The 21,764-nt window shown below is 51.7% G+C and overlaps 1 protein-coding gene across 3 annotated transcripts in view; it reads right to left on the bottom strand.

Moving 5' to 3' along the window:
* The window catches only part of ELK3 (ETS transcription factor ELK3), a 62,824-nt gene that overhangs the window by 8,282 nt on the left and 32,778 nt on the right, over positions 1-21,764 (bottom strand). The window contains exons 3-4 of one of the 3 annotated variants that reach the window (XM_036297080.1): positions 8,132-8,911; positions 249-371 (exon numbers count right to left, since the gene is read on the bottom strand). In XM_036297080.1, coding sequence (XP_036152973.1) covers positions 249-371; positions 8,132-8,911 — 903 coding nt within the window. The remainder of the gene's footprint in view (positions 1-248; positions 372-8,131; positions 8,912-21,764) is intronic. The other 2 variants (XM_036297081.1, XM_036297082.1) reach the window with 2 other exon arrangements.

The raw sequence follows: 21,764 nt of genomic DNA, 5'->3' as shown, positions 1-21,764 counted from the left end.
GAACCCTGCGCGAAGGCGTTGTTCCTTCCATTTATGGCTGTCGGGCCTGAGGACTCCATTTCTGCCCCAAAGGAAACTCCTGCCTTTGAAGGTTGTCTTTTGCGTGCAGCCCCATTAACGAAACTCCCTTTGGAAACTTAACATTTTAACGAAACACAGAGCAGAACTCACGGCTACCTCTGCAGGGTTTATTGGGGAGCATAACTCTTAGACGTGCATTGTGTATAAGTTCTTTTCCAAACACTCACCTGGAACAGCGTGTTTGGCCCTTGCAGCCGGGCAGGGCTCAGTGGAGCAACTGGACTAAGGCTGCTCCAGAAATGTATGCTGGAGAGCAGTGGACTCGGGGTCAGGAGCAATCCATTTGGTGTCTGAGAAAGAAAGCAGAGACAGTTTTTGATACAGGTGTCACCTGACTTCTTCCAGCGGGGTGGCTAGGTGCGCCCGCCACGAACCAAGAAGCCAGCCTCACCACCTTAGGAAAACCTGACAACTCTTATTTCTGCAGGGCTGCGCACTGTTTACTTGTAATTTTCTTTAATGCTAATAGTATTAGCAATTTTTAAAAGGAGAGAGGTATGGACAAGTTACTTCCCCTTAAACATTCTAGTGGAAAACTCAAGTTTGTAGCAACTTTTGTCCTAATTCAATTTGCCGCCCCCCCCCCCCCCCAAACATTAAACTAGACTTAGTGTACAACAAAACAGGATCCCATTTCAGGCTCTATTTTTTTCTTATCTATATTTTTGTAGTTTTCTGTAGTGGACATCCATTACTTGGGTTACAAACGTATTTTTGAAAGGGCCTCCCGAGCTTCCTTTTCCCTATCCATGGCCCTTAATACTTTAGAATTTGCTGCTAAAATACCCTTGACCAGCTTCTTCAAAAGCTCTGAACTGGGTTTTCCAGATTCCACTCCGGATGTGGGGCTGATGAGAATTCGTCTCCCTGGCAATGGCTTGAGGGGGGAGAGGGGGGATCCTTTCTTGTCAGATTGGGTGTAAAGCCAAAACTCTGGGTTTCCCGGGAGAGTGCCAAGGGCTGCATTTGCTTGCACACAGGCAGCAGGAGTCCCGCCTGCCCGCCAGCCAGAGGGCAGAGAAATCTGCCGAGCTGTAAGTGCCTGGCTTGGATTCTCGCAAGGGCGAACTCCCTTGCCCAGGGTGGTTCTGCACCCTGGGTGACTGTGATGTCAGTAGGTGCTTTGTGTAAGAACCACAGCAAAGGCAGCCGCAGCTCAGATTGCATCATGCTGGATGCTACAGTGTTGTTTTTTCCTAGAACTGGCCTAAGCAGCTTTGTTAATTATCTCGAGCATTTGGCTTAAACCGAAGTTCAAGTTCTGCTCTGCTCAGTGCACTGGATTCAGACAAAGGTTCTCAAACGGAAGCTGCTGAAAGGCAAACTAATTTATACCAAATTATTTGATTCTTTGGTTCCACGGCACGTCTACAGACTGCATGAGCCGCCAGGTCACTGGGATAAATACCTGTGTTTGGATATGCTTCCCATTTGTTCTAATCCGAGGCAATGTCAGGAGGGCGCCAGGCCATCTGGCCTAACGGTAGACTGAACAATTCAGCATGAGTTCTGCGAGGCTTCCCACCTCAGGACCACCCCCTATGAGCCAGGCCAACTGCTCTCCACCTCCAGCTTAAAAGTGGGGAGGAAAAATGCCTGCGCTACAGGATAGTGGGGAGGATAATGTGTACCTGGCACAGCAAATGCGCAACAGGCATTTAAAGACTGCTGTCGGTGATTAATTAAAAGTCTACCTGACTCACTAAATGTATTTCACCTTTTCCTGGGAGACATTCAACTGTATATAGAAAAGTACTTCATGTTCTACAACAGACAAGCCAATCTTGTCAGCGGGTACTTGACGGCTCGGCTCCTCTCAGTCCTGAGACTCCAGTCCGCAGGCTCAGATGGCCTGAGAACTGATATTTGCATGTCACTCAGGAGCCAGGTTCCAGCCACATTAACATTTAATAACCGGTATGTCCAGAGCCTCCTCATTTACCCACCAGTGACGATCTCTTAAGTTCTAAAGAGACCATGAGTCTTCTAAACTACAAAGTCTAGCCATCTTTCATCTGTGGCCATAAATATATACCCATCCATTTTTAATCCTTTGGACTATATATTTTCATAGTCCAAAATGTGTACCGATGTCAGGATTTGAGATGTTTGCACATACGTTTTTCTAAGTGTTACAAAATGTATTCAGAATACAGTAGCTAGCCCTCTGTTTCTCATGCTTAATGTTTGAAATGCCTTTCATAATATATGCAAATAAATATTGTAAAATGACTTCCATCCCTCCCATCTCTGATCTCCCTAAAGACTCTGTGGCCTTAAGGAAAACACTATTTGGTTGCTCTTTTTTTTTAATCCTCACCCAAGTAGATGTTTATTGATTTGAAAAACATCAATGGGGTTGCCTCCCGCACCCCGGCCGGGGCTATCCGATTGCTCTGTTGAGGAAAGTTTCTGAAGCCTGCTCTGGGTTATCTCAAGTACAGTGTGAGCTTTCAGAGCCTCTCTCCACAGGCTCCAGGAGTCAGGCAGGGAGGGCTGAGCCTGAGGACTAAGGGCTCACGAAAGAAGTTGCAGACGGATGCATGCTTCCTCTTCCGGGCCTTTCTGAATGGCAGAGTTCCCAAGGCTGCCAGGGAGGGAGAGGCCCTAAGGCCCAAGGGCAATGAGCATTCATTTTCCTCCATCCTCCCAGCTTAGCTCTTCCACTTAACAGTGGGTTTCCTAGACAGCTAACACCTCTGAGCTAAGCCTGGTGAGCTGGTGTCCAGACATGCCACACCTGCGTGTCCTCTATGCATGGCCCTCCACCTGGGTCATGCCCTCAGATCTCCTCCTTCCTACCCCTGCCTCCCTCTGCCCATCGAAGTGCCAGCACCTCGTGGGAGACTCTCCTGCTCTCCCCTCGATCAGGTGGCACTTCTCTTGTTTCTGAATCCTTGGAACACTTTATATCCACCTTTTTTAAATTCCTAGAGTTGCCTGAATTCACATAAAAATGTGGTTGTAAAGCCTGTAAAAGAGAAGCAGAATCACACAGCAGAGTGTGGTACTGAATGAGTGGTACTCATCGTAAGGAAAGGGGGTCAAGATGGAGAATTCTGTGAGGGGCTAGGGCGGGTAGAGTAAGTGGTAAGGGAAACAAAGGAGTGAGGGCAGGAGCGGGAAGAGGTAGGAGAACCATGAAGGAGAAGGGAGAGGGTATAGGTCTCAAGGGGAAAGAGGGAGAGATGGGTCCTAGGTGGGAAGAGGGTGAGGAGATGGGTCCCAGGTAGAAAGGGAGAGAGGATGGGTCCCAGGTGGAAAGAGGGAACCCAGAGCCTGGGGAAGCAACGTTCAACAAGCATGTCAAGTCACACAAAACTCCCGGTGACATCTCCCAATGGGAAGCTCCTGGAAGGACAATCTCTGCACTCAGGTCAGTGTGACAAGGCAGCAGGCTGGGCAGAAGTGTTAAGAGAGAGAGAAGAACCCCTTTTATGCTTCTGTGATAATGGCAAGATAGACAATAAGATGAGAAACCCCCCAGGGCTGGGCTAGGATGTACTACACCTGATCTCTCCTCAAACACACACATCCATTTTACTCAATTCCCACCTTATGACTTGAGCTCAAAGTTGATACACCCACCAGTAAATGCAGGAAGAGGGTTTCAGCATTCCAGTCCTCGGCCAACTGGCTCCACTCAGTTGGTGCTAATCCAGGTCTGAGCTAACAAACAGCCTGGGGCATGCACGCTCAGATTCAGGGTGAGTTCAAGCCCCAGTGCCTGCACATATCTGAGCTGAGCATCTTAAACATCACACGTGAGAGGAACAGTGGTCTGGGCATACCAGAAGAGCAATGCAATGTGCCGGCCTCTGATTCTGAACCAACTTCACACTGTTAGATGGAGAGAGCAAACAGAAGAGGGGAATGGAAGGAAGAGGGGCAGACGCCACAAGGTGCAGAAGATACAGAGGATCAGAAGCTCCTGCTGGCACGGCTTGGGCTTGCATGGTGCCTGGCTAGGAGCCAGGAGGGTTTCACAGCCTGGCTGCTCCCCGTCTCCGTCTGTGGCTCATGCCATCTGAGATAACACTCTTGCTCCTCTAGCCACACTCCAATATGACCTTGATACTCTGGCAGCCATTCCCCTTGGCAGCTAAGCTCCTTGGTGCCCAGCTGGCTTTTGAATTCCCTTTTTTCAGTCCCCCATAGTCCATGCTTAAAGTGCCTTTGGGGGATCATCATGTCTGTCTACATTAGTAATCTGGTTTCTTCAACACTCATAATATACAAGAGTCATCTCAACTGTACTTCGTACAGGTCCCAGCAGATGCCCCACAAGTATTTTCAATGGGAAGGGAGGTGATGGTGTTGGGGAGGCGATGGTGTTGGGGGAAGCAATGGTGTTGAGGGAGGTGATGGTGTTGGGGAGGCGATGGTGTTGGGGGAGGCGATGGTGTTAAGGGAGGCGATGGCGTTGGGGGAGGCAATGGTGTTGAGGAGGTTATGATGTTGGGGGAGGCGATGGTGTTGGGGGAGGCGATGGTGTTGGGGGAGGCGATGGTGTTGGGGGAGGCGATGGTGTTGGGGAAGTTATGGTGTTGGGGAAGGTGATGATGTTGGGGAAGGCAATGGCGTTGGGGGTCGGCTGATGATTTTCACGCACATCATTTTGCAGATGAAATTTCAAATCTGAATTGAAGCTTATGCAAGGTATGTGGTTTAATAAGGTCCACAGAGGGCACTGTAACTACAAGACCCAAGTCATGCCAGCACTCTCCTAATCCTAACCCTTCCTCCTAATCCTACCTCCCCTCATCCTCCCATGTTTCCAGCTGAAAATAACTGGGAATTATTCTTAGAATAAAGAAGTAAAATATAAATAATAAATAAATAAAAATAAGTAAGTAGTTCTTGGAATACACTAAATTCTTGGGAATTTCACTTTCAGGGTATGAAATTGTTACAGCACAGCTTTCACCTCTTCTAAGGCCAACTGTTAAAAGTTTATAGGAGGTTCCTATAGGTGAGCAAACTGTCACGCTGCACAGCCCACAGAGGGGAGCAGGGTTTCGGGGAGGCAAAGTGCTCAAGTTCCTATCTGAGCTGTGGGAGTGAGACGTCACTGTGCCTGTGGGAGGAAGGCTCCAAGCCCCCCTCAGGTGGAGAGGGAACCCCCAGAGCAGCCCGAGAGCAAAGCGAAGTCTCACTCCTGCCCCAGGAAAATGGGTCCTCCCCGGGCTGTGGCCGGTAGCCTTCTGCAGCATGTGGGCTCCTCAGAGCAGATGCTGCTCTATCCAATGGGGCGCACACAGCAGTTCCTGGGGTGGGTCCTCAGGATCCAAATCCTGCACTGACTCAGCCCCCCGCCCCCAAATCCTCAAAGCCCTGAAGCTTGTCAAGACAGAAGCTCATGATTGTCTAACCACATTCCCTACAGCTGCAACTAATACAAAATAAGATTCAATGTAAACTAATTGGGGGCGGGGGGTATTTTTTTAGCTAAAATTCCATGACAGTCCTGGCTGATCTCAGAGAAGCCAGCTGGGTGGACGCCCCCAATGCTGGAGCCCCACCCGTTCTCTGCTCTGCTTTTCTCTCCCTCCTGGCAGCCACTCTTGGCCACATACACCCACGCCAGGGGCAGAGCTGTCGCTGCTGGAAGGTGAGGGGATGTCAAGTCCTCAGATGTGCCATCACCCAAAGGCAGCCCTTGACTCCCCTGACCCTGTTCAGAGCACTATGTGCTGTGCTTTCTTCACACCCCACCCCATCCACAGGCCCTTTCAGCCCAGGCCCCACTTCCACTCCTGTCCTGTCCTGGTTCAGACCTGGCCCTTTGCCTCCATCCTTTGGGAAGCCCGGGTCCCACTTCTGGGACTCCTGCTGCTCACTCACAGGTTGGCTGAGGACTTCACTCCCATCTGCCCTAGATACAGGTCATCTGGCTTTCCTACGCTTTCCTGCCCTGGTTTTAGGCCATTTCTAGAAGGATCTCTCTGCCCATCCTGAGCTTTGCATCCACCGTCTGCTCCCTCTCAAGTCGAGGCCCCCTCCTCCTCTCACCAGCCCAGCCAGACCATCCTTCATCCCACTGAGTGGAGCCCCCCTACATTCAGTGTCCAAAACCACAGGACTCGCCTGAGCCGACTGCCTCCGAGATGACTGCAGGGCTGGCAACCGTCCCAGTCTGTTCGGAGACAGTGAACGGGCGCTCAGGAAAGCAGATACCGAAATCAGAGTTGGCCTTGGCCTGGCTGGAGGCCTCTCTAAACCTTACATTGTAAACACGAAGTCGGCCAGGGGAGGGGATCTCTAGAATGTCCACCCTGCCCCGCTTCTCACGTTACTTCTCAGAGCTACTTCAGGCCACTGTTTCCGAGGCATTTACTCGGCCGTTCTTGCTTGGCTGGAAAATGCCCGATTGAGGAGCACAATTCTGCCCAGTAACTGCCTTAGCTCTCCCCTCCGGGGGGGCAGCCTCCTTAGCACCAGCTCACAAGCTTGAGCTGACACCAAATCCCTGGCCCCCAATGTGGCGGGGAGAAGCCAGGGAGAGGAGAATGGAAAGAGCTGCTTGCAGATGCTGTGCAGACTGTTATGATCAAGGACAACTGGGCGCTTTCCCGGTGAGTACCAATGTCCGGAGCACGGATTCCGGAGCAGACTAACAGGGTTCAAATTCGCTTCCACCACCTATTAGCTGTGCAGCCTTGGACAAATTACTCCAGCCCTGTGCCTCAGGTACCTCAGCTGGGGAAACGGGGCAATAACAGTGTCTACTTCATGGGGCTGAAAAACAGCCAAGGCAACGCATGCGAAGTGTTAGTGCCTGGCCCACGAGAAAACTCCAATATAGGATGCTGCTGCTGCTGCTGCTGCTGCTCACGCCAGCAAGGACATCACGGCGATGAGTAGAGGCAGGAGACAGAGTTCCTGCTCCCACCCCCACACAAGCATGTCCCCCACCTGGTGCCACAAAGCTCCATGATGACAACGCCTGCCAGCTGTAGCGAGCTCTCTTACACGCCGCTCTCCCATCCAGTCCTCACAGTAACGCATTTCACAGGCGTGCAAACAGGCTCAGAGAGCAAGTGCCCAGTCACATTCCACCACGCGGCCCAGCCAGGAACGCAGCCCAGGTCTGTGAGCCCGAAGCCAAAACGCACCCAGTTTCCCAGAGGAAGCAGAAAACACCAGGCACCTGCTTTGCCTTTGCCCGGCAACTGCCAGCAGGACAAGAAAGAGCATCTGCCTTCTCCTTCGAGTTACTCTCGCCGCAGACGTCCCTGCTCCACACGTGTGCTGTCTTCCTCCGGACACGGACCTGGGCTTCCTCACGGTAGCTCTGCTCTCCCCGACTCTTCCTCTCAATGCTGGGCCGGCCCTTGTCATCCTGACTGTTAGTACTTATAAGGGACCACAGGACCCACAGCTCCACGTTGACCATCGCAAGGGCCACAACAGTTAATATATATGTATTTTTTTAATCCTCACCTGAGGATATTTTTCTATTGATTTAGATAGAGTGGAAGAGAGAGGGAAAGACAGAGAGAAATATCGATGTGAGAGAAACGCATCGATTGCTTGCCTCCTGCACATGCCCTGACCAGGGCACAGGCCAGGGAGGAGCCTGCAACCTCGGTACGTGCCCTTGACTGGAATTGAACCCGGGACCCTTCGGTCCGCAGGCCGGCGCTCTATGCACTGAGGCTAACCGGCTAGGGCTACATCTATTTTCTCATCAACAGAGAATAAACGGCTACTTATCAAGTTCTCCACCAGAGAGGACGCTGGCATAAAAATCTCACAAAGCCCCAATGCCTTCTCAAGTGTCACTTGGCCCGTTCCACCTTCCCCAGGACATCACTGGACCTGCTCCAAGGGCCACAAAGAGCAAGAAACCAACCAAGCATCCCCTATAGCCCATCTCCCGCCTTTTCTCCTGTGGATACCTTGGTCTGGGGGTGGGAAAGAAACTTCCCTTCACACTCGCACAGGACTTTGTCACACGGGCCCTCGGATTATCCCTTGAAGGCAGAAGGAAGGTGGTCTGGTGGCCCTTCCTTCCCGTCTGCTGAGCCGAGTCTGGCGCGGCTCTTACCTGTGCGGTGAAGAAGGCTGGGGTGAGGGATCCTGAGGGCAGGGCCGGGCTGTTGAGGGCGATGGAGCCAATATCTGTGCCGGAGAGCAACAGCGGAGGCGCGGAGATCTCCAAGCCTTTGGGTTTTTTGGCTTTGGGGGGGAGAGATGGAGACCTGGTCTTGGAGCCCGATGACAGGTTCAAGGGCTCCAGGGAATCCGAGTCATGGCAGGCGGCCTCCAGGAAGAGGCTTCTGTGTTCAGAGGGGAGGGGCGAGTTGGGGGACAGGGACGGGGACCGAGAGGAGGAGGGCGAGGCGGACGAGATGCTGGCAGCGTTTGGCAGCATTAAAGAGGAGATCTTGGCGGAGACGGACGAGGCCAGGAAGGCCTCAGACGTGGAGGGCAGGGACACCACGGGCCTGCTGATGTGCTTGTCGGTTTTGTTGGTGACAAACCTGATGACAGTCCTGACTTCTTCCACGGGAGGGCTGTCCTCCGGCGGCTCCTCCAGCTTCTCCGTCTTGATGGCCTTGAAGGGCTCGGGTGGGTTCTGCAGGGAGTTGATGGTGAAGGACGAGTACAGGCCTGAGTGGATGTACTCGTTGCGGCTGGTGCTCTTGAGGGCTGAGAGGCCGTGTCTGTGCGCCTCACGGCCCTCGGGCAGGGCCTTGCAGTCCCGGTCCTGCAGCAGCAGGCTCTCCCGGCTGATCTCCACGGCGTGGGGGTCCATTTTCAGGATCTCCGGGAAGGAGACAAACTTGTACACAAACTTCTGCCCAATCACCTTCTTGATGATGTTCTGTGGATCACACAAAAGGAGACATTGGAAAGGTCAGTGCCCCAGCAAAATGGAGGAAGGGCTTCCTCAGAATGGGACTGTGGTGGCCCTGGCTGGTTTGGCTCAGTGGATTGAGCGTTGGCCTGTGGATTGAGCGTTGGCCTGTGGACTGTAGGGTTCCAGGCTCGATTGCGGATACGGGCACATGCCCAGGTTGTGGCCTCGATCCCCAGTGGGGGGCGTGCAGGAGGCAGCCAACCAAGGATTCTCTCTCATTGACGTTTCTTTCTCTCTCTCTCCCTCTCCCTTCCTCTCTGAAATCAATAAAAATATATTTAAAAAAAAAAAAAAGAAAAAAGAATGGGATTATGCTGAATACTCTGATTCCCACAGCCTGGCTACGGTGTCCCGCAGAGAGGACTAACGTTGGGGACAGAATCAGGTTTGCATTGAGGTTTGGCCAGTTACTAATGGTGTGATCGTCGGCAAATTGATCGTCTCCTCACCTGTGTTGCCTCGACCTAAATGCAACAACAGCTGCCACTTACTGAGCACTTGCTCTGCAGCTGGCACTGCTCATGCATTATCTCCCATATCTGCACAGCACTCCTCAGAGGACGGTATTATTAAACTCCCATTTAAAACTTAGGAAAGTAAGCTCAGAGCGCTTACATAACCCACACAGCCACGTGGGAGGTACGTGGTAGAGACAGCGTTTCCTTCACCATAATACAGTATTGTCTTACCTACCTCTGGGACTCGTGAGAATTCAATGCAATAATAATGGGAAAGCATTCCGTACGCTGGGAGGCATTATGGAAACGTAAGTTATTATCACCAAACCCCACAATGTTTTCTTAAATCATGCAGCCATTTCTTCCTTTTTAAATTTTCTGCCAGGAGAGCCGCTGGGGGGGGGGGGGAAGCAAATTGTCTGCTTTGATATTTGCGGCATTCATCCTGTATTCTAAGTTGCTATTACCTGCTTCTGGCTCTTCGGTGTATGGCTCCCGTCCAAACACACGAGGGTTTAAATGTAAACCAATAATCACTGCAAACGTCTTCCTGCCTCCTTTGGGCGAACGGACTTCATATTAAAAGCTGTGCTAAATCGGAACAGTAGCAAACCTCTCTCAAATGCTCACGGGGGTCCGAGGTGCTCAAGGGAGACGGAGGTGGTCTCCCTCCAGCAGCGCCATCCCGTGGGAAAGGACTCAGTTTCCTTACAAATGGTTCCTCCTAAAACTTGGGTATGAGTGAAGGTTAAAAAGAACCATTTGGGGGAGAAGAGCTTTAGAAGGAGCTCCTATGGGTGCCCCCTCTGTCCCGGTGTTGGACACACGCTACCTCAGTTGCTCTCACACTGACCCTCTTGTAGGGTGGAAGGCTTCATCCCTATCACCTGAGCTGAGAGGTGGGGCGTTCTCTGCCCAAGAACCACCAAGGTCTACTCATGCGAAAGCCCAGGCTATTTCACATTCCCACACACATTTGGGGGAATCAAAGAACCCCTCCGTAGAGATAAATCTTGTTTTAAATTGAGCTATAGCTGACATATAACATACAAATCACCACTTCCTTTCTGTGGGGAGAACATTTCAGACGTACTTACTGTCAGGGACACAACATGATCTGATATCTGCACATACTGCTACGTGATCACCACAAGTCTAGTTAACAGCCACGCATAGTCACAAAACTAGTTATCCTGGTGATGAGAACTTGTAAGATCTGCTCTCTTAGCAACTTTCCAAGATACAAGAGAGGTGAAATTCAATTAAATTTTGGTGTTCCTTTTACAGTCCTCGTTTGGTAGATAACTCTTTTTTTCCTTCCCTGTGGTTACATTAGGGCATGCTAACTTGCCTGCTCTTAACTGGACCCTACATCCCAGAAGAGAATTTAGCGAGCAGTCAGGAGGGAAGGGCATCTATACCACGCCACAGAGGTTTCCAGAAGGAATGCCTCAGGGCAGGCATTTAAGGAAGCGACACATGAGTCAGCACTGGAAACCCCAACAACACAGATCCTGGCAAAACCACTCCGCACTGCACGCCGGAGGCTCACCGCCTGGCACGCCAGAGTCAAAGCTGAACAATTCATCCCAGCACCAGGGCCTGCCCTTGACCCCACCGCATCCCGCCTATTCCCTCTGACCTCATCCTACACGCAACACCAGAGACCCTGAAAGCCGCTGACAAACCTTCAGAGACATTTGCGAACTTAGTTCCACCGGAGCCTAACTGGCAGCATCTCCATGGGCGATGCACCTGGTCTGGGAGAAACCAGCCTCCAGCAGGAAAGGGTAAAATGAGGACAACCTCCTTAAGTGCCACCGGATCCTGGTAAGAAAGCATCCTCGCCTGGTGTGCTCCTCTGCTAAAATTCTAACGTATTTTTGTTCTTCGCTCATAACATTCTTCCTCCTGAGGGAAAACTTTACTTTATCCTCAGCCGGGGGAGCACTCATCTAAACTGAGCGAATTGTTAGAGCCTAAATAATTACACAGAAGAAAAAAGAAACCACAGTCGGAATCATTTCTTCTGGCAGGTCTTGTAGACTGTTTTGTGTGTGTGTTTAATACCAACGCTTAATTTTATTATGGGATTCAGAACACAATGTCTGAGCAGGTGTTACCTTCACAAGCAAACCAGGAAGTAATTTCGGGCTGAGAGAGAAACGACACAAATGCCTCTCCTCCTCAAAAAATGGTTGGGAATGGAAAGGCATCGCAGGCAGAGAGCCGGGACTTGGTGCATCAAAAAGTACGTACAGAGGCCCAGCCGGTGTGGCTCAGTTGGTTGAGCAAGAGGTCACCAGTTCGATTCCCCATCACGGCACATGCTCTGGTTGCGGCCTCAATCCCCAGGAGGGGGCGTGCAGGAGGCAGCAGATAGATGATTCTCTTTCATTGATATTTCTCCCTCTCCCTTCTTCTCTCTCTCTCAAAATTCGTAACAACAGGTTAAAAAAAATAAAGAACAATGCCTAAGACTGTCAACTGACAAGTGGACAAACAAAATGGGGTATATTCCCATAATAGATTCTCCAGCCTTCAAAGGAATGAAGTTCTGACACCTGTTACGACTCGGACGCTCCCTGTGTGCCAAGTGAAGAGCCAGACACAGAAGGCCACATGTCCCGGCTTCGATTCCGGTCAAGGGCCCTGGTCAGGGGAGAAGCCTGCATCGATTTCTCTCTGTCTTTCCCTCTCTTCCACTCTCTCTAAAAATCAATGGAAAAATATCCTCGGGTGAGGATTAAAAAAAATAAAATTAAATAAAATATCCAGAACAGACAGATCTATAGGCAGAAAGTAGGTTAGTCCTCTCCTGGGTTTTGGGGGTGTGATGGGGGCATTGAGGGAGTAGTGGAAATGTTCTAATATTGTGCTGCCGGGCACATAACTCTGTGGATATACCCAAAGCCCCTGCATCGTGTACCTTGAATGGGCGAACTGGGAGATATCTGAATCATACTCCAATGAAGCTGTTCTGAAAACAGGACATGAGGAATCTGCGCCCCCCCCCCCCACACACACACAGCTTTATTAAGATATAAATTGACATATAACATTGTGTGCACTTAAGCTGTACAGTGTGATCATCTGATGCACTTATATATTGCAAAATGACTCCCACAGCTGGGGTAGTTAACACCTCCATCACCTCACATAGTCACCACTTCCTTTTTGTGGGGAGAACATTTAAGATGTACTTACTGCCTTAGCAACTTTCAAGTATATTACGGTATATTGTTAACTGGTCACCATGCTGCACATTAGATGACCGGAACTTACTCATTGTATCGCTGGAAGTCTGGACCCTTTGACCAACCACTCCCCCAGCCCCCCAGTCCCTGGAAACCATCAATCTATTCCGTTTCTATGAGTTTTGGTTTTTTAAATTCCACATACAGTATGCGTAACATTATACAGTATCTGTCCTTCTCTGACTGACTCAGTTCACTTAGCATAATGCCCTCAGGGTCCATCCAGAACATGAGAAATCCTAAGAACGTTACAGGTTTACATGGAAGATGTGCGAACCTTCCATGGCTGGGTGGTGACTGCCTTAACAAGCCAAACCTCCTCTGTGTGCAAAACAAGGAGATGCCTCAAAGGGCACTGAACTCGGCCACAGCAAGAAGGGCCCGTCAGTAGCCGGGGCCTCCGCCAAGAGAGCTTTTTAGGGAACGGTTACAGTGACAAGATGGGGACAACTTACAGAGCTGACCCAGAGGAGGAAGAAAGGGGGGCGGGTGCCCAGTAGGGTTACCATTGTGAGTACGCAAAAGACAGAGTTTATTCTTGTGACTGGGAATTGAACCGTGACCTCCTGGTTCATAGGTCAACACTCAACCACTGAGCCATGCTGGCCAGGCTTTTGTCCCCCCTTTAGAGAGGAGCAAATTGAGGCTCGGTGGGGGGGTATAAATTACCGATGGCCACACACTAGCTAGCACTTGGGCAGCCTGGCCCCAGAGCACTTGGCCACAATGGAAAGCAATACAAGACTCAGGCCAAGTGAGATAGCTCAGGATACGAGAGCACATGGGAATGGGCTCTTATGATGGAAAGTGATGAGGATGTTTAGGAAAAGTCTGATGTGCTCACCCCTTCCTCCCAGACTCACAAGTATTTGTTGCCTACAGTTGCCTGGTAACCTAATACAACGCTGTCTGTCTGACAAGCTGAGTGGCTCTCTCCAGCGTGGTTTCAGGGGGACAGCTGCACATCTGCTTCCCTTCACACACACAGGACCAGCTCTTTGGTCATCATTTCCCAGGAAGTGCGTATTCACAACCAGTGTGGACTGCTGACCCGCATTCGTGTTGCGGTTACAGGCAGCGAGGACGGGCCACCTTTGGTGGGGGCGACAGTAACAGCTACTGTGCAGGCCCAGGCGTCAGTGGAAGCTCGGGTCCGGAACAGTTCCCGCCATCCCCATGTCCCAGTGGGTGCTCTGAGGATGCAGGAGCTTAAAGGGGAAGCAGTCCGTGTGAGCAGGACGGTGGGCGGACTTAGGCAAAGGAATCCTGCCCGACTCACCAGCTACCTGTGGCAGTTGGAGGGTCTCCCTGTGTTACTTCGCCCGAATGGAATGGAGGACACTGGGAGCACGGGTCCCCTTTCCATCCCCCCCGATGCCAGTCACAGACCTACTGATAAAAACCGATGCGTCCTGGGGTGTGCTTTAATACGTGTACACACACTGACTGCCTCCTCCCACTGCCTTCTCCTGTCCAGCAATCCCATACAGTGGATACATCAGAAATGTCTGTTAACTATTGTGATTTTAAAAAAAAATTGTATACAGTGCTAGGTAATGAGAGATGCTTATGGAACTGAAATTACCTCTTAATTTTGACGTCATTGAGGATCACGTTAGCTGCACGTTTGTTGGGTGAGTGACTCCCCCCGGGGAGAGAACTGACCCGGGCAGGAAGCCAGTGGCTTCACCTCACAAGGGCCCCAATTTTCTGTGGCTAATCCCAGGCTGGTCACAACCCCATGTGACTGCGTCCTGTTCGTACACCTGCGTGTGCTATTTTGCTGGCCTTTAAAAAATGAAAACCCCCATTCAGACAGCGGGGCCATATGCAAACCCCTATCACCTCACACCTGCTACAAGAGCTTAACAAACTGTAATTCCACATCGGCTCTGGCCTGGCACTGGTTTTGATCTAAGGCAGCGTTTCTCAACCTGTAGGTCGCGACTCCTTTGGGGGTCGAACGACCCTTTCACAGGGGTTGCCTAAGACCATTGGAAAACACATATATAATTACATATTGTTTTGTGATTAATCACCATACTTTAATTATGTTCAATTTGTAACAATGAAATTGGGGGTCACCACAACATGAGGAACTGTATTAAAGGGTCGGGCATTAGGAAGGTTGAGAACCACTGATCTAAGGTCACGAGTGGGCCTTCCTGTGCTCAGATTTCTTATCCCAGCTCATTTCCACCAGTGCTCCATGCCCCCAGGCTGCACCTGCCCCAGGAGGAGCTGGACCAGTCATGGGTCCCTACCGCTACAGCCCCCCTGAATTTTCCACCTTTGGGGGCTCCCAGGAGCTGAAGGACTCCTTTTCTCTGATTTTGCATCCTTCCTATCTTGTTCTCCAAGCTGAGAAATGTCAGCAGCTCACTAGGCAGGCAGGAAAGGACATGCAGAAGATGATTCCAAGCAAACAGCCCAGCCCTTTCCTAACCCAGCACCCACTGCAGGGCTCGATACAGGGGACAAAGGGGTGGAACTTTCCGTAAATACCCGCTGGACCCTGTCACAAGAGCGGCCACGGCCTGAGTCACTGCCTGGGTGCAAATGCCACCCCTGTCTCTTAGCAGCCATGTGCCTCAGTTTCCTCATCTACAAAATGGGTACTGACCTACCACCTGCCTCATGGGAGATAATTCATAGGACGCTAACAGCAGAAGGCCTAAGACAGCCACGCATGATAAGCCCACAATATTTATTTGCTCTTAGTAGTAGTATAATTATTTCTATTCTCCCCTGTAAACAAAAGCAAAACCAAACCACCCTCTATCAGCTCCAGTGACAACTGACTGCTCAAAATCAAACCTCCCAGAAGGCTGTGCAGCCCCCTCCCGCTTTATCCAGTTCTGGGTGATGAGATGGGTCCATGGCAGGCACAATTACATCTGGTTTACAGGTCTCGACCAAGCAGGGGAAACATGATGTTTTATTTAGTTGGGTTCAGACAAGGCTTACAGTATGACATGCCTGGCGTGGCCAGCGCTTGACATCCACTGTGAAGAAAACCTCACACATTCCAATTCATTCAGGGGTGGGGGCCGCAGATGTGAACAATCGCGGGATCCATGTGTCCCCACGTCCAGCCCGACAAGTGGTGCAGACACTCACCAGACACCGGCTGATCTCCACATTCCCGGTGCTCGGAGCAGGAAACGCCTGCCCAGACGGGAGGAGCACCCCAGCTCTGCGGTGTCGGCAGTGGCCCAGTCGGGCTCAGCCTCGGGGGAGTGCCATGCGGGCTGCTGCCCTGAGTGCCTGCCACCGAGATCCTGGGGTGGGGAAGTGGGATGGAGTTATTTTGGGCACATTCATTTTCCTACATGAAAGGAACCAGCGGCCAGAAAGGGCAAAGGAAAGAAGCATTTACGGGGGCCTGGATGTACTGTACACACACATTGCCGCATGGGCACCATGACCCCATTTTAAAGATGAAGAAGTTGAGGTTCTTGGTTGGAAGTGAGGTTATGCCCAATTCTCCACCCCATAGAGCTGGGTTAACTACTGGGAGGGCCCTCCAATGGAATACCTTGCAGCTACGTTAGAGGCTAGTGCATTGTTAACATGTGCCCATGTCTTTAAATATACATTAGGTTAAAAAAAAAACATGCATGGGATCTTCTATTATTTTAATTAAATAAGTATACAGGGTGGGGCAAAAGTAGGTTTACCATTGTGAGTACACAAAACACAGAGTTTATTCTTTTTTGTATTTTTTATTTTTTTAAATATATTTTATTGATTTTTTACAGAGAGGAAGGGAGAGGGAGAGGGAAAGAGAGTTAGAAACATTGATGAGAGGGGAAACATCGATCAGCTGCCTCCTGCACACCCCCTACTGGGGATGTGCCCGCAACCAAGGTACATGCCCTTGACCGGAATCGAACCTGGGACCCTTCAGTCCGCAGGCCGACGCTCTATCCACTGAGCCAAAACAGTTAGGACTTCTTGTAATTTTTAAAAAATAATTCTTTATTGTTGAAAGTATGACATATATTCCCTTTTCCCCCCCATATATGCATGGTCTCGTCCACAGAGTTTATTCTTGTATTATTGTTTAATTATTGTATTTTCCATATGAACAACTGTAAACCTACTTTTGCCCTACCGTGTATATTCAATAAAAGGAGAAAGAAAAATTAATCTCAAAAGATGTATAATAAAATTTAATGGTGGTAGGTTTACCATTGACTTATAATTTCTTTTTTCGCTTATCTGCATTTTCACATTTTTAAATATATGTGTAATACATGTATTACTTATCGAATTCAGACTATATATTTTCATGTCTTGGCAATGTCAGCTTTACTTTTAAATATTTTTTAAATTGATTTTTAGAGAGAGAGGAAAAGAGAGGGAGAGATGGAAACATCGAGAGAGGAACTTCATCCACCGGCTGCCTCCTGCACACCCCTACTGGGGATCGAGCCTGCAACCCGGGCATATGCCCTGACCGGGAATCGCACCAGCGACCTCTTGGTGCATGGGCCAACGCTCAATGGCTGGGCCACACCAGCTGAGCATGACTTTTATTTTTTTAAAGAAAAAGAATCAGTCAGTGGTGGAGCTGAAGTCTGAACCCAATCCTATCCAGAGCCCAAACCGAGCCCTCCTGTTCCGCCATCACACCCTCTCCCAGAAAGCAGCTGCTGCTGGCTCAGAGGCTGCTGCTAACTCAACCCGTCAGAACCCGGGGGCGCTGCATGCCAGAGCACTCGTGGGGTAGCCCAGGGTTCCTGGGAAACCAGCGTTGGGTGTAGGAAGCATGGTCCTTGTCATTCGGGTATTTCTAGCTCCTGGGAAGGAAGGCCGGCCTTCCCTGAGGCCTGTTCTTTCACCAGGAATAGAACTGCCTCTGCCCACCCACAGGAAAAGGAGGTGCCTGCTCTGATGGGGTACCTTGCACGAGGTACCAGGAACCTGGTGGTCCCACGCCAGCAGACTGAACATCGAAAGCCCACCTCTAAGTGGGTGACATCCAAGAGGCAAGGATGACGCGAAAACGACCGGAAGCTAATGTCCACACACACACAGCCTGGTGATGGCCCCCAGGAGCGGCAGAGGTGCTCGCAGGAGCTCAGGGAAGCGCTGACCGGCTCCTCTGAGCATCCACGGGCCTGAGAGCTGCTCGCAAAGGGCACAGGCCCAGATGTGATGTGGACTGACCTGGGTTCAAATCCCAGCTGCTCTACTTCCTATGACCTTGGGAAGGGGTACTGAACTTCCGCAGGCCTCAGTTTGCTCACTTCTAAAAGGGAAATAAAGATGCCTCACTGGGTAGTTTCTTCTAAAAGAACAACGTATGTCAGTGCCCAATTCGTGTAGGTCCTCAAAACGTGACCCAGTGGAACGTCCCTTAGCCAGCGATGATGTCACTGCAGAGCACCCTCACTTTGCCACACTGTCTGTCCCTTTCATTTGGCCTTCAAGTCACCTCAGTTCCTTCCATGGGGCCTGGCTCTGCCATTTGCCGAAGATTATGCATGATCTCCCATAAGCCCTCACCACCCCGATGCCCACTTTCCAGAGGAGGGACCCTGGGCTCCAGGCTGCGTTCACAAACGAGTAAGTGAGCTCAGGCTGCCAGCTTCCCAGCCAACACCCTGTCTTCAGCGCCTCCTTTGGTTTCCCTCCCAGACCACGGTCTGACTCACCCTTTCCCGACACAAACCCCGACTGTCCTCTCTCCAAAGTCAGAACAAGTACTCACTGTAGGAGTCATGCTCAGCGTCCCTCCTCTCTAACAGGCCAACGTTCTCTCAGCAAACACGGAAGATGCTCTCCTTGCGAGGCTCAGAGGAACAGGAGAGGAAGTGAATCCGGCCTCTGTCCCCGGAGCGTCCGACGGGTGCTGGCCCGGGCAGTGGCAGCCCCTGCCTCCTGTCATCCCCAGCCTCCTGGGCCTGAGGGGGCACGGAGCGGCTGGCTGGCAGCATTGGGCTCTGCTAGGAATTGGCTGTGGGCAAGGCTCACCCGACACCTGCTGCCCGACAGAGCAGCTCTGAAAGGGGCCCATTACTGGAGCGGCCTCTCCTGGGGGCTGCCTCTTCCCGGGCAGTGAAGTGAATGTGGGTGCCCTCCCAAAATCCACACCCACCACATCCTCAGAATGTGACCTCACTTGGAAATAGGGTCTTTGCACATGTGGTCAGTTAAGGATGTTGAGATGGATCTGACTGCAGTGAGAGTGGAACTCAATTCCATGATTGGCATCTTTCTAAGAGGAAAGGACACAGACTCAGTGAGGAGGCCTCGTGAAGACAGAGGCAGGACCCACCAGAAGCCAGAGAGGCCAGGAAGGACCCGCCCCCAGAGCCTTCAGAGGGTACACGGCCCTGCCCACACTTTGACTTCAGACTTCTGACCTCCAGGACTGAGAGAATAAATGTTTTGTTTTGTTTTTTAATACATTTTTATTGATTTCAGAGAGGAAGGCAGAGGGAGAGACAGAAACATCAATGATGATAGAATCATTGATTGGCTGCCTCCTGCACGCCCCCTACTGGGGATCGAGCCCACAATCCGGGCATGTGCCCTTGACTGGAATCGAACTTGGACCCTTCAGTCCACAAACTGACACTCTATCCACTCAGCCAAGCTGGCCAGGGCTAACGTCTGTTGTTTTGAGCCACCGTGTATGTGGGGCTTCGTTATAGCAGCCCCAGAAAACCTACACCCTCAAACCTACTTGTTAAAGTCTCCGTCGACTGGGGCGGGAGGCACAGTGTCCCGAGGGCTCAGCCTGCTGTCACGTTGCCAGAGGCCCTGGGTTGGGCAAAGCCTGGGCTTCAGGTTTAATTTTGGAGCGTGCACACTCGCACGCGCACACACACCCACTCACCCCACTTCCAACTTCTAAGAATAGCGAGCCGCAATAAAGGGCTCCAGCTCTGGCTCGGAACTGGCCAGCTCCCGGGGGAGGTTTCCTTGTGGTTTGAGTTGGGAAGTCTGTCTCCCCTGGCACCGCAGGCTGCAGCGGGAGCCCGCCTCCACACCCCCTGGCGTGAAATCGCCGATGATGACAGGCGCCTGGCGGGACTCGCGGCCCAGGGGGGCTCGGGATGAACGTTAGCAGCATTTTTTTACCCTCACTGAACGCTCCCGACTCTCTTTCAACATCCAAGGGTATTTTTATTAAAGGCCTCTGGAGTGTTAATAAATAAAACTGAAAACCGCTCCCCCAGTACGTCCTCCTCTGCTTTCCCTGCCAGGCAAGGAGCTGCCAGCAGCCAGCTTCCAGTTTGGAGTGGCCACCTGCCACCTGGCAGATGGCTGGGGGAGTCAGAGCCACAGGTGATCGGGGAGTGTGCTCTCATCCCCGCGGCTTTGCCACCAATTTTCTTGAAAATCACCTTCCATCTGGGTCCTCACTCACTCAAAGAGGGGCAGGCGGGCAGGATGGTTGGTTAGGTGCTGCCAGCCATGACATTCTAAGATGACAGACTTCCTTCTGTGCCACGGAGCAGCATGTCTGCTCATCCCCAGGCTCACTCACCTGCCTCCTCCACCTTCACTGGGCACCACAGGCCCCAGGCTGCAGAGATGCTGGGCATGATAAGAAAGAAGGGCGCCAGTCAGTGAGTGCAGGCACCAGCGGGAGGAGTGGAACAGAGAGGAGTGTGAGGATGAGCGGGGTGGCCGGCAAGAGAGGCAGAGGGACCGGTCAGGCAAGGATGAGGTCCCAGTAGATGCGAGTAAGGGTTGCAGGGCAGGTGGGACCCAGATGGTGCAAGGAGTTTGGAGTCTTTCCCAGAGGCCACCGGGAGCTAAGCTCCGGTCTGGTTTTCTTTAGGAAACGTCATCTGGACACATGGAAGTCTGGGGTGTTCGGAGGCCCCCAGAACTATCGCCTCCTGTTTTCAGCTGGCTCTGAGAGTGCTGCCAGGAGGTGTTCTCCTGTCACTTTGAACAACATACACTGGGGGGCTGGCCTCCTCTCTCTGCCTGCCCTGGGGTAATAATCAGCACTACTGGGAATATGCGGTTCAGGTTTGGGCCCATGGCTCTCTACCTATGTGATTCTCCTGCTTCATAATCCTGAGCATGGACTCGGGGTTCAAGACTCCTAGGTGGAAAGCTCTGCCGCTTACCAGCTACTTCGTCTTGGATCGGTTACTTAACTTCTCTGAGACTCAGTATTCCCACCTCTAAAATGGGCCCATTACCAACCATGATGACAGGCCTGTGAGCTCCCCTCCTTACGTCACAGACCTGGGGCAGGAACTGAGATAACTGTCTGGAGCCCAGGCAGGCGGCGGGGAGGAGCAGCTGGGCCAGTGGGCAGATGGTGGGTGGAGGGTGGTAGGATGTGAAGGTTAGTGTTGTCAGTGTGTTGACACAACCACTAAAATGTCCTGCAGCAAGAAGCCCAGAAAGAAGCAGGAACGCTTGTGCCAGCAGGCCGGTGTGGGCTTGGGCCGCAGCCTGACATCACTGGAGTTGGCCACGCTGCCCGAGCGCTGGCATCTGAGCGCTGAGCACGGCAGCCTTATCAACCGTGTGGAAGGTACTCCCAAGACTCGGGGTGTTTCTTAGCAACTGCCTATTTGGGGGGAACACTGGGTGCCACAGGGAGGCTGGCTTGGAAGCCTATGCAAGGCAGGCAGCATCCTCCACCAACATGCCGGGCCCCCTGCAGCCCCGCCCCCTTGGGCCTGCTGCTCTCCCCCAGGCCATGTGATGAGACCGGACCTCCACGCGGCCGCCAGCTCCCCAAAAGGTCTCCCGGCAGCTCCCAGGGCCAAAGGCTTGCAGAGAGGCCCTGGTTCTCGCCTCGGCCCCCAGGCGGAGCCCAGTTGCCATCTGTTGTGCTTCAGACCATCTGAGCTGCTGACATGACATGGGGGGCAGGGGGGGAAGACACCCAGCAAAGCACAGCAGGGCCCCCCACATGTGCCAGGGCTGGGCACACACAAGGCATCCTGAATGGAGTCCAGAAGAGATGGGTCTCCTTGGCAAACAACACAGGTGTTCTAGAAGGTTCCAGGATAAAAACGCTTGCCGGATTTGGGTTCTTTCTCCACTCTGGCAGCCAATACATCATTCTGTCTTTGCAAAATTTATTTTGGGGAATTAAAAAATTCTGCCCGGGTC

The sequence above is a fragment of the Myotis myotis genome, unplaced genomic scaffold (assembly GCF_014108235.1).
Source record: "Myotis myotis isolate mMyoMyo1 unplaced genomic scaffold, mMyoMyo1.p scaffold_m19_p_3, whole genome shotgun sequence".
Taxonomy (NCBI): domain Eukaryota; kingdom Metazoa; phylum Chordata; class Mammalia; order Chiroptera; family Vespertilionidae; genus Myotis; species Myotis myotis.
This window is presented reverse-complemented; position numbering and strand designations above follow the sequence as displayed.